The 12,879-nt window shown below is 33.5% G+C and overlaps 1 protein-coding gene across 4 annotated transcripts in view; it reads right to left on the reverse strand.

The window, feature by feature from the left end:
* Positions 1-12,850, reverse strand: part of LOC125054896 (dnaJ homolog subfamily C member 13) — a 31,006-nt gene extending 18,156 nt beyond the window's left edge. Inside the window, exons 1-17 of one of the 4 annotated variants that reach the window (XM_047657052.1) lie at positions 12,720-12,850; positions 11,863-12,209; positions 11,223-11,569; positions 10,373-10,508; positions 10,155-10,273; positions 9,712-9,858; positions 8,611-8,710; positions 7,767-7,805; positions 6,734-6,906; positions 6,070-6,277; positions 5,301-5,456; positions 4,434-4,700; positions 3,550-3,717; positions 2,720-2,911; positions 1,951-2,159; positions 1,017-1,176; positions 2-102 (exon numbers count right to left, since the gene is read on the reverse strand). In XM_047657052.1, coding sequence (XP_047513008.1) covers positions 2-102; positions 1,017-1,176; positions 1,951-2,159; positions 2,720-2,911; positions 3,550-3,717; positions 4,434-4,700; positions 5,301-5,456; positions 6,070-6,277; positions 6,734-6,906; positions 7,767-7,805; positions 8,611-8,710; positions 9,712-9,858; positions 10,155-10,273; positions 10,373-10,508; positions 11,223-11,569; positions 11,863-12,201 — 2,861 coding nt within the window. In that variant the 5' untranslated portion in view covers positions 12,202-12,209; positions 12,720-12,850. Of the gene's footprint in view, position 1; positions 103-1,016; positions 1,177-1,950; positions 2,160-2,719; positions 2,912-3,549; positions 3,718-4,433; positions 4,701-5,300; positions 5,457-6,069; positions 6,278-6,733; positions 6,907-7,766; positions 7,806-8,610; positions 8,711-9,711; positions 9,859-10,154; positions 10,274-10,372; positions 10,509-11,222; positions 11,570-11,862; positions 12,210-12,676 lie in introns of all 4 variants that reach the window. The other 3 variants (XM_047657061.1, XM_047657044.1, XM_047657069.1) reach the window with 3 other exon arrangements.
* Positions 12,851-12,879: the final 29 nt, after the last annotated feature.

Consider the following 12,879-nt stretch of genomic DNA (forward strand, 5'->3'; position numbering starts at 1 on the left):
CCGTATACCATTCCATTCTAAGATTTCACTAACATTCTTTTTATGTAATATTAATTTCGCTAGGAACTGCACCAGTCTATCCCTCTCCATTCTATCGCATGTCTGAAACACAATAATCATTAATATATAATAAAAATCGTATTTTCTTTTAAGCCAACAGAATTAAAGGTTAAAATATTATATGAACTGAATTAAAAATTAATAAAAACTCTATAATCAAAGATTTAGCATGTGTTAAACAGGCAAGACATTGACTAAAATTTATACACTTCGACCAAGACGCGTACACGCACCAAGCTCGTGGCCTCCATTACGCTCCCTACCATAACATGAATGAAGTTGGAGTTCACACGTCACTTCGACACAACTAAACAACATCCCAATTCAATGTTTGGTTACCTCATATTGTATGTACCTATAGTATACTGAATAAATTCATATACTATAGGTAGGTAAATAACTCTCGTTAAACGTAAATTAATCTATTTTCTATTCTAAATTTACATTTAGTGCCATTTCTCAAAGCAAGGGCGTAGAACGGAAGAGAAGAACTGGCAATAAACTCTCCGCCACTCTTTTCAATCGCCATGTTTTTTTTATACAACGTTTGTAAGGAGCTGCAACCATTACATCATGTTGCACATGACATGCGAACTGATAGTTAATGTAAATTTACGATCAATTTAACATCTTTTCTGTTGACGTTTATATGTGTACTAGGTTACCTATATGAATAAAGATATTTTGTGTTTGAGTTTAGTAATGAAATGTGTTTCACAATTACTTTCTTAAGGAGAATTGAGTTTAATTCTCAACACGCCCCTACAATGTTCAACACAAATACATAAAGACGTCATTACAACTCATCAGAATATAACGTAATAATGAAACAATCTTGCCAATTAAATAGGTTAATTTTATTTGAGTTTTGACTTTTGTACAGCAAAATTGCAGGTATTATTATTTAAAAAAAAGCGAAATAATAATATTACATTGATATCACTCAATTCACTTACTCTATCTAACATTTGCACAATGTATTTAGTGTCGGCGAAGGGCCCAATGTCCTCGTAGTACCTCCCATACACAATAGTCATCGCTTGCAAACACATACATTTCATTTCCACTTTTGGTGTTGACAAAAACCGGTGATAGAGATCATTGAAGAATTCGTACCTAAAATAAAATTTAAATTTTTACTTGTGGAATCGTATATTTCGGGTTTAAGCCGATAAAAAGATGTTCATAAGTCAAGCCAGTACATATTTCTATCTTATAAAAGCCATCTACGTGAAAGTTAAAAAAAGAAAAAGCTTTTAAAGCTTTTAAATAAAAAAACCACCTTATTATAAGGTTTTGAAAATTCTCAGTTTTTAAACGTGATACAAGAGTCTTTAACTTTTGTATTTTTCAGACGGGTTAACGAAGTTGGAACATCACAGTATCATCATCATCAAGTGTATCAAACCCAGAGGAGATTATGTTGAAAAAGAAATCGCAAGATTTCAAAAAAAATTTTTTTACGAAAATTTAAAGTAAAAGCTGTATCTCTGGCAAGTGGGAGAGCCCTAACAGCATGCTAGAAGGCTGGATTGCCCGTACATGGGTCATTGCAATGGAATGCATGTGCATAATTTTATCATTTAATATACTTTAAAGCTAAAGGAAAACATCGTGAGGAAACCGGCTTGCCGGCGAAAAGTCGACAGCGTGTGTCAGGCACGGCTGATCACCAACTTGCCTATTATGACAAATGATCATGAAACAGATACAGAAATCTGAGGCCCAGATCTAAAAAGTAATATGTAATATTTTGCGCCACTGATTTATTTTCATTTTTATTTTATAGATTTAATGAAGATAAAATTTTAAGTATCAAAATAAGCCATTATTAAAAAAACTATTAGATTTTGAAGGAACAGGAATAAAACCATAGAGAAATCAACTTACGACTTCCGTATAGGACTGTCATCATTATCCTTCTGTTCCAGCAGTATCCTCAAATAGTAGTCACCAATTTTGACCTCATTCTGAAGGCACTGGTAGTGCACCTCTAGCTCGGCGTGATTCCAGGACGTGAGAGTAGTTCCAGCTACTTCTCTATCAGCTGAGAAATCTCGGAGCTCTTTTTCAAGGGCATTCCGAAGTTCTTCTCTTGTCTGAAAGATATTTGTCATCATGCTACATTCTACATATTCTATAAGAGTTTTTTTTAAATAATATTATATAAATAGTTTGCGATGGAAATGTTTAAGAACATGGCCTGAGTGGGTTCTTACACAAGAACAAGTCAAGTCAAGTTTTCAATGTTTATAATTCTTAACGAAAAGATAATTTCAAGTCTGTTACTTAATATGAAAGAATTGAAAGTATATATTTTTTGTGAATAAATGAAATGACGCATTTAAGAATTAGAAGTTTGCAAGCGCCATGCTTTTTACACCGACTCTATTAATTTTTCGTTTTGATAAATTAATTATCATGCTATGAAAACTATTTTTTTCTAATTCTACGTACAAATCTTCTTTATAAATATAATTCTACTGTAAATGTGTCAATGAACTCTTCTTAAACGGCTGGATTGATTTGAAAGAATTTTATGTATGCGTTTGGGTGGCGCCCTGGATGGTTTAGATTCACAAATCAGCCCGTCAAATGGCGCTGCAGTCGGTACTTTCATACTTTGTTTAATATCCTAGCTTGAAATATAAAAACTTACGGTATGATTCCAAATGAGATTAGGCAAAGCGTGATCCTTATGAAACTGGTAGTAGAATAAAGGCCAATTAGCAGTTGATTTAAGTCGTTCCCTGCGTCTGCGCAATACTACTGGACGCGCTTGTATCTCCTTCCGTGGGTCCGTACTGCGAGCCCTTTGGGCCCAGTGCTGAAGAGCCATTGAGGCATAATGCTGCAAAAACTCTTTGCTAAAGTAAAGGTTACCGTTTAAATAGTAAGTATTAACAAAAAGCAACGGGTTTAAATTTTAAAAATATATAGGTTTATTACAAAAATAAATCAGTGGCGCTATAACCTTTTTAGGTCTGGGCCTCAGATTTCATCAGTTTCATGATCATTTTCCAAAGTTATAGGCAAGGAGGTGGCGATCAGCCTCATGTGCCTGACACACGCCGTCGACTTTTCAGGTCTAAGGCAAGCCGGTTTCCTCACGATGTTTTCCTTCACCGTTCGAGCGAATGTTAAATGCGCACATAAACAGAATGTCCTTTAGTGCACAGCCAGGGATCCTACGACCTCAGGGAAGAGAGTCGCACGCTGAAGCCACTAGGCCAACACTGCTCGTCAACACAAGCTAAAGTCATAATAAATGATAAGAAAATGCCATTTTGACTAGAAAACAATGGTATCGGAGACAGAACTAAATTATGTTAAGCAAATTGATATACTTTAGTACTTCTTAGTATCAAGGATTATAAAATTCAATTGTTTATGCATAGTTTCCTGTTTGTCAAAGAAAAACACTTAAAAAACGTTTTTTCCATTAAATTATTTATATCATATGCACTAAAAAATGACTACGCAACTCACCTCCAAATGTTTCTCCACGTACTTAACAGCGTCCCAATGTTTGCCCGTCCGTGGTTTCGTCACCGCCTGAGCTAATTGTAAGTTATCCCGTTCCTGCAATGCTTCCTCTTCCAAGACAGCCGCTGGAGGAGCATCAGCCGATTCTAGAAACGCTAGTAGACCTGATGGCTGAAAAAATATAGAGCGCTGCAATTTCTTATCTATTTATATCATAATGTTTTTCACTTCAATATCTACTAAATAATTTCATTAGGAAACAGCTATTATAGATGCATTTCCATGTCAAAATACATATTATACTTTTTACTAAATATTTCAGGTAAATTGATTTTTCTGCTTCAGTATTTAATTGGGGTATTAGGACGGTTATTGCCAGTTCTTCTCGTCCGTTCTTCGCCCTTGATTTGAGAACTGGCAGTAAATGTAAAATTAGAAGCATTTAGCATTTAATATGTATTTCTTTACTGACGTTCATAAGTGCACATTGTGTTACCTAAATGAATAAATGATTTTGACTTTGGTTATGAAAGTGACGAGTACACCTCTCAAACTATCACTATTTTAAATTTAATAAATATTATTTGGTTCAGTCAGACAGATGGCGCTGTGGTCAGGATACAAAGTTTTGAGAATATAATATTGTTAGCGGACTAACGCTATCTTGTAGCAGAAACCTATATAAAGCGTGGCAACACCGGCGTTGACTCACTTTTATTTCGAGACTTCGTGCGGAACGGACTTGTTACTAACCTAACCTCAGTAGATTTTAAAAGTCTAAAGTACCTACACGTTCTAATTTTTTGTGTTTACTAATAATATAAAAAAAAATTGATATTTTAATTATATTAACATAGTCATATTTTATCTGCACTTGTCACCCTCACCATAATTCTCCTCAACAAATCCGCTGCAGGTGGATGATCAACCAGCCACAACGCAACCAGATGTCTTGCCAAATGCCTGTGGTGTAGTCTGGCCAAGTTGCCATGCCGCGGTCTGGTCTGGTCGTATAGAGCTGTAAGTAAATGTCTGGGCAGGGCCGCTTCGGCTAACGCCAGGCCTTGAATCCTGGTACCAACCCCACCACTGCCTTCTTCGACTAACGCCCTCGTTACTAGTCCAGCACCTTTCACTATCGCATGAGACGGGTGCTGGAAATAACACACCAATAAAAATCTATAATGATGTGGTTCATATAAGTATGGTGAATATGTGACAGCACTGAATCAAGTTTCCGCCTACCATTTTCATAATACTATGTTTAAATAACAGTGTAAACTCTATATAACGACACTCAAGGGAATTTGCCTATTTTGACGTTACGAAGACTTGGTAAATGGAGAGAAAAATATGTATTAGAAAAAGAAAGTTTATTTCAGACTAATGATAATAATTACATAAAAACAATTCGTATTTGAACGCTATTGCGTTGTCTGTAATGTACTATACCAGTAGTTAGGTTTTTCTTGGATTTCTTGGAAAGTTCGGTACGTATGACGAGTACCAGTCGAGTTTATCTCTCGCTAGGACAATAAAGTGACAAAACAACGTACACAGCTCTGTAGTTTTAACTAATTTCGGCAACTTAAAAAGTACTTTGGGTGTAATGCTATTACATAGAGTTTACACTGTATTTTAATATTGATTTATTTACATTCAATTGTTACATGACAATATTTTCCTTTTAATTTAATATACTTAAGGGCTAGGGAAATTGCAATTTAATACGGGCGACGCTAGTTTTTCCTTACCTCAAAAAGTCTAAATATAACCCGTCCCCTTGTAGCGACCATTTCCAGAAGCTGGTCAAACTGTTTTCCGTCTGTTGTCTCGCTGTATGGCACGCATAGCGAGAACGTAAGGAAATCCAACATTGCTCCTACTACAAGGGCGCCACTACCTGCAGTCTGAATTTTCAAAATTATTTTTACGTTATTGGTATCACAATACAGTCAAAACCGTTTACGACGACATCGTTTAGAACAACATACCGGTTATATTGACCAAAATCAAAGGTCCCGGCTGAATTCTATTGCATAAGGTTCTTAATAACTAAGTCATCGGATGTTACGACTATCGGTTTTTACGACCAAATATGAGTTGAGTTTTATCATCGGACGTCGAGGCAGAATACGAAATTCCACCCGTATCACCTCGACGTCCGCCGTTCCACAAGTGAGCGTTTTTCAAGGCAGTTTTTGCCACGTACCACCAATTTGTGGAACCAGCTGCCCACTGAAGTATTTCCGAACCAATTCGACTTAGGGTCCTTTAAGAAAAGAGCGTACCAATTCTTAAAAGGCCGGCAACGCACTCGCCAGCCCTCTGGCATTAAGTGTCCATTAGCGGCGGTATCACTTAACATCAGGTGAGCCACCTGCCCGTTTGCCCCCTGTTCTTTAAAAAAAAAGTTCCTTCGATGTCGTTATAACAGATTTTGTCTGTACTTATTTTTAAAATAACATTCACACAAATTTGTTTTTACGATTACCAGTAAAAACTAATATAAAATATACTTACAATATGCTGTGCCCACATAGACAGTAGTCCCTCCAGGAATGGCTGAGACGACAGCATACTGGCTTTATTCAGCTGTTCCTGTCTCAGATCGGGTTCAGCGTGCATCGGTTGCAAGAGTGCACATACAGCTTCTAAAGCAGCGTGCGAACACGCGGCAGATTCGCGTCTCAATGCGGATACAACGGCACTGCCTATCCATTCGCGAAAACTACAGGAATTATAAAATATTTACAAATCTAATATAAGGAAGAAAAATCTATTGTTATGTACCCTCCATTCAGCTGCCTATAAATTCAAACTGATGCTACAAGCATTTGTTAAAATAGATTTTTTAATTTCCTTCAATTCCCAAGGAAGGAACTTGTTTTTTACGTCTCACGAACACCGTAAAAGCAATAAGGTATGATAAATTTTTCTAAATTATAAAATTTACATTAACTCAAGAAAATAAACGCGATCACAATTCACGCACATAACATATTTCATTTAACGTGTATGAAACAATTTTTCAATTCAATTTACTTTTGGATTTCAAATATTATGAAAATTGGTTATAATTTTCTCATAAGCAGTGAAAGAAAACGTAGCATTAAATGTATGTATGCAAATGAAAAAACTTTACGTGTAACAAAGTGAATATTACTGTGATACATTTAAATCATACCCAGGCAACGCAGTAAACGCAGCGAATCCAACTTTGCTAGCGCACAATCGCCTTAGTGCGTGAAACTGTGCTTCCAATTCACGCGGCGTGAGATTAGAGCCAGAGGGCGCACTACTAACCAACGCGATCAGTGCACCAGTTATCAACTTTTCTTTGTTCTCCGAAAAGAGACGCTGCCAACAAAAAAATCTAGTTAAATTCAGCCAAGATCACTTATTCTAGGAAATTTCCTAATAGTTGTTGTGTATAGGTATTTTGAAAAGAGGGCCAAAGACAAAAGAGACTCATGTGTAGCATATACATTTTGTACTTAAAAACGTAGATTAAGTTAAGCAAAAACTTTATTCTTATACACGAATAGGCTAACTGTAAATTAATTTTATTTATAATATTTTGGTTTAAATTCTGGCGTAACTATGATGTATAGAAATATCGTAGTTACGCCTACTTTATTAAATTAATGAAATATAAATAGATTAATGAAGAGAAAAATTATTCTTGGGACTGACATTTATCCGTCCCAAAAAATACAATATAAAACACCACCAGAACCTGTTAATGAGATATTCTTAATACTGTTTTATAAACGTTATATTCTTTGATAACTTCATAGATTTCAAAGTTTTACGCTGTACACCGATCAGAGGAAACCAATTATGAGAAATTTATTATAATAAAAGACATGCCTTGATAATTTCAGTGCCACATACTTTTCTTGGCCGGCGGCTGAAATTGGTAGTACCATCGCCATTTTGAAATGTCAGACTGAAGACTGATGGTTATAAATATAAGTAGGGTCTCCTTGATAAATAGATATCAGACATACACAAACGTCAAAGGTTAATACAAATATAAAAAATGATATAATAATAAATTTTATAAACGATATAAAAAATGCATTTTAATAGCCATTCTACCAATACGCAACCAAAAGTTAATTTTATTATTTACCTATTAATGAAAAAAAAATGTATATATACACATGCGTTTATAAAGAGATTCCCAATAGAAACATAAAACATGAGGGACTTACTAGATCCCAGGTAAGAAACAGCCACAACAGGGGACGAGCCTACAAGGCAACAACACAAAATTAACATGCCCATTGATGATTAAATGATATAAGCTGTGCTCATGATAATCTGTATGCGTTATAAGCCATTAACTACGTACGAGCATTTAAATAATTTTAATATTGTAGTTTTTATCAAAACATAAAGAATTGCAATAATCACAAATAATCATTGAAAGAAATTGTATAAGTCAATATTATAGTAATATTTAAATTATGAAACACCTCTATCAACCCATGCTTGTAGAAAATGAGAAATTTTAATTTTGTTTTCTTTCTCCCGTAATATGTATTTAGAATATTTTTTCTGTAGATTCTTCAGAGTAAACGGTAAGCTTTTTTAATAATAATAATAATAATAATAGTTTATTTGCAATATGGTACAAAAATGTTATAGTGGTACAATCTAAAGTTCGCATATTCTGCAACACATAATGGCGTGCAAATTTGTCAGGAATTTTAAATAGAAGTTATATACATTATGAGTCATATCAATGAGTCAGACCAGTTAATACCCACAATCCCACCTATTGTTACGTGAGATGTGGCCTATTGGATGGCACGCCTGTTTAATTCAGTTCTTTTTAACCCTATATTTCTTAGATTTTTTGATACTACATAATAAGACGTAATAAAACGTACGACTAACCTTAATATTAACTGAAATAATCATAAATACAACATGCTTCTTGTGAACTCTTTAAATGTTAGTATCAAAAACAAAATCTCTCATTAATAAGCAAAAATGGCAATGAATAATGTGTGCTTTTGTGTTTTATTTTCATTATATAAAAATGATTCTTACGTCTTGACTGACTGAGTATATGAGGCCGCTGTATCCAATGTTAGAGTTGAAACGTTCAATAACTTCCACTCGTGACATACCCACTGGATTTTGAAAAAGCCTGTAATAATCAGTTTTTTTTGTAAATTCAGAATTATTTAATTTCTTAACGTTTATAAGTAATAAATGTATTTTTAAACGGACCAGAATACCGGAAGTGGTAGGTTTAAAAGTCGACTCGTAGTTTTTATAGTACAGCCTTGCGATTCTGTAACTCACTTTTCGAACTCTCACAGCGATAAACAATAAACTACAAGCTCCCTCCTTATAAGAATGCCAAATAGTAAAATGACTGCTTTACGACTGATTTGAGCGCGACCGCCGCTGTGAAAACCGCTGTGAGAGTTCGAAAAGTGAGTTACAGAATCGCAATGCAGTTTATCTTTAGTGGGCATCAATTGAGATCTCAATTCAAACTCTAACTCAAAATAGCTTTGTACATATAGGTAACCAAGTGCACTTATGAACGTCAACAGAAAAGATGGTAATTGATTCTAAATTTACATTTATTAGCAGTTCGCAAGTCAAGGGCGTAGAGCGGGAAAGAAGAACTGGCAAGCAACTCCACCACTCTTTTTATTAGCCAAGTTTTGAGTCATACAAATTGTTTGTAAGGCAGAGCAGACATAAATATTTAAACTGGAGCAAATCAATCCCAAGGATTAGGATCATTTAAATAATCAATAAATTTATATAAATCTATCTCGTTTAACGAGAGTTTTTAATTTATTCAGTGATAATTCTGTAATTTCCCTTGGGTATTTGTTGTAAAACACGAATACAATTTCCATGTAAGGAGTGGATTATCTTATGAAGCCTGGTTGATCGTACGCTTAGATTTGTTTTGTTTCGAGTATTATACTAGTAAAAGTCACCATTTGTTTTAAAATCGCTTATATTTTTTTGTACATACAACAAGGCTTCAAGAATATATCGACCAGGTTATTATTCCTCCGTCGAGAGGTATAAATTAATTAATGTGATAGAATTAGCTATTATTCTTTAATACTACTACTCTTCATCTCCAAATTAATCTTTAAATCTATAAAATTTAGTACTTACCGCAAATGATTTGACTCTGTTTCCTCATCAACGGGCTGATGTAACGGGCCCAGTCGATAGCCGCGCGGCGTACGCGTCATACGTACGTGTACGTCCCGTTGGCCAGAGCCACGTACACCGTCTAGTAGAGACGCTAGCAATGCATCTCTAAGGAAATAAATCTTCTTTATACGCTGTTTCGGTCAGTACGGGCTAACATCTTTTCATATTTTAGTGTCTCGTTTATCTTTTATATCGTAAATACGACGGTATATGTTCCTTCGAACCGTAAAATACCCTAAACGGGATGATGGAAAATGTAACGCGGAATTAAAAATAAATTTAATATCATTTGAGATTGCAACAGTTGTAGTGATGAGTAAAAACTGCGGAAACAGTATATGCACAGTACAATAAAAAAAACAGAAATAAGAATCTGAGATGTTATATATTTCCAGACGTACCTATCTCCTGCAAGATAAGTTCTCATTTGTCCGTTTAAATACTCGATGGAAAACTTTTGTGGATGATCAGGGTCTCGAACCAACGCAAATACGTCGCTTAACGGTCGCAAACAAACTACCTGAAAGTTAAAAAATTTAAAATGATTAACAAAAAATTTGGGGTCATTAAGGAAAAGAATTGCATATATTTTCTATTTATATTATGCTAATATACTCACAGAATAAGTTTGTGGATCTCTTTCCAAAATACAAGTATCAGATAGACACAACGTCCGCCGCATTGGTTCCATATGTCTGGCAGGATTCACTTTATGTACTAAAAATTCACTCAAAGATGTCTGATGTTGGTCGCCACTGAAAAATCATTTTTTTTTAATTTACTCTCATTTTTCTAGTGTATTCAATAACTTTAAATAAAATAAAGGATTTTATTTGATTTTCCTTTAGTAGGTAAATTATAAAAAAATTTAAAGATCCTAAATCCTAGCATTTAGTGTACACAAAACAATGAAATCATATTAAAAAAATTGTGCAACAATAGGTGGCCAATCTGTACCATACCACCCATATCATGAATAAGTTACAAATACTATAACATAACTTGTATGTAACTACAGTAATACTTGTGGCAAAATTTACTATAATTTTATTTTTAAATACTTTTAGTTTTTGTTGTGATATGTTTTGCAATTTTCATAAATAGTAATCACAAACAAAATTATCCATTTTGTTAATGCTAAACATAATTTTAATAAGATAAGCTCTATGACTAATAATTGTTGACACCATTTGAATGCCATGTTAATTTGATATAATTATATCTGAAATTTCAGATAACAGATAATTCTTGTTGAAGGATAAATTTTAAAATTACAATACAATTACATTTCTATTATTGATTACATTTCCTATTTTTCTCTTCAGTGCAACATTATTAAAGTTAAACAAACTAGTGAGACGTTTTTGTGTCAAAGTTTATGAATAAGAACTCTCAGAATCTACATAATTATATATGTTGTTACAAATTGTAAACAATGACCATAGCAACTAATAATTTATTTACATTACCTATACTTTCCAAATCTCTGATTGTGGCAGTCATCAAGTGTGATCATGGCTGATAGAACTTTAATGCTTATATTGAGTGTAAGATTTGCCATTTCCAACATTTTATTTACAATTCCTTGATGATCCATTACATTGGAGAACATGTGTAAGCGACTATATCCCCCAAGAGCTATCACAAAACCACCGGGAACATCTTTAACAGGTAGTATTCCTTGGATATCATTGTATGGGTAGCTGGCGAGTAGTGTGTGTGTAGAGGGATCCAGTTGTTCTAGAGAGCAGGGTCCTACTTCAAGCACTATAGGTAGACGAGTACCACTCCAATGGTGTTTGTAGGCTTGATATCTCTAGAATAAACAGTTGCAGCTTAATGAAAAATAGTTTTAATGTTTTTGTCATATCTAACGTTGTATCATAATATAATTGAATCTAGCTTCTAGAGCATTTTTAAATATAAAATAGGATATTAATCCTAATTAAAACAGTTGACACCACATATAGTAGATAATAATAGAAAATTACATGGATAATTATTTTATACAACAATGGGGATAAACTTTATTTTATTAATTGAGCCTCTTTTGAAGTGGTTAAGTGTCAAATAATAAGAAGTACAAAATTATAGAAAGAGCAAACATACATATACATCCTTTGGTTTTTCAGCAAACTGGTTTCGATATTTAAAAGCTTCTGTTAGAATAAGACATTTATGTTCAGAGGAAAATTTCATGGAATCTATTTTCTTTTCCTTCTTCATAACCAGAGTAAAGTCATGATTAGTGGTAGAGTTAGAATGCTTTGATGAGGAAATTGTGACTACATCAGAATACAACCATTTATTTGTTACTTCTAATCTATCTGGATTATAGGTTGTGATACCATGAGTTCCAATAGAAAACACTCTTTTATACTTCCCCTTCCATGAGTGTTTGGTGACAAGAAATGATGCGACATCTTGATTATCTTTTAATGGAATCATTTTAGCATCTGAAATAAAAAAACTTTTGTAATAGCTTGTAATTCAATATGAGAAAATTGATTTCCTGTTAGATTGTATAACACTCCACATTATTGTAATTAGTTTATAATAAAAATACTTTTTAAGATTATGTATAAAATAAGTACTTCAACAGTAAATGAAAACAACTAACTAACTAAATGGAGTAAACATGCTACAACTAATAAGATTTACACAAGGTTTAAAGAAATGTACTCGTATATAATACCAAATAACTATAGATGAGTAATAAATAAATCTTTCTCAAATCTTATTAGATCAAAGATATAATCCTATATTACTTATCCATAAATTAACTTTACTACATTGGTACTTTTGAAACATATCAATTTGGTTGAATCCTCCCCTTTGTAAATAGAAGAATTTAAGACGTGTAAACAATGATTGTTAACAGTTTTTAAATAAAAAACTTAAAGTGATGATTTTAAAAACTTACATTTCTAGGAGAACCTTTGTTTTTAACTGCATTTGACACTTACTTTTACAAAGGTCCACATAATACACAAAACATTTACCAGAATCCAGTAAATTTTTAAGATGCAAAAATTGTTAATTTCAGCTTTGCCGACCGTCGACACATTTGACATTTCATTTTCACTATTTTGACAATATATCTTTGTCATAAATCATTTCACGTTG

Source organism: Pieris napi, chromosome 1 (genome assembly GCF_905475465.1).
Source record: "Pieris napi chromosome 1, ilPieNapi1.2, whole genome shotgun sequence".
Taxonomy (NCBI): Eukaryota; Metazoa; Arthropoda; class Insecta; order Lepidoptera; family Pieridae; genus Pieris; species Pieris napi.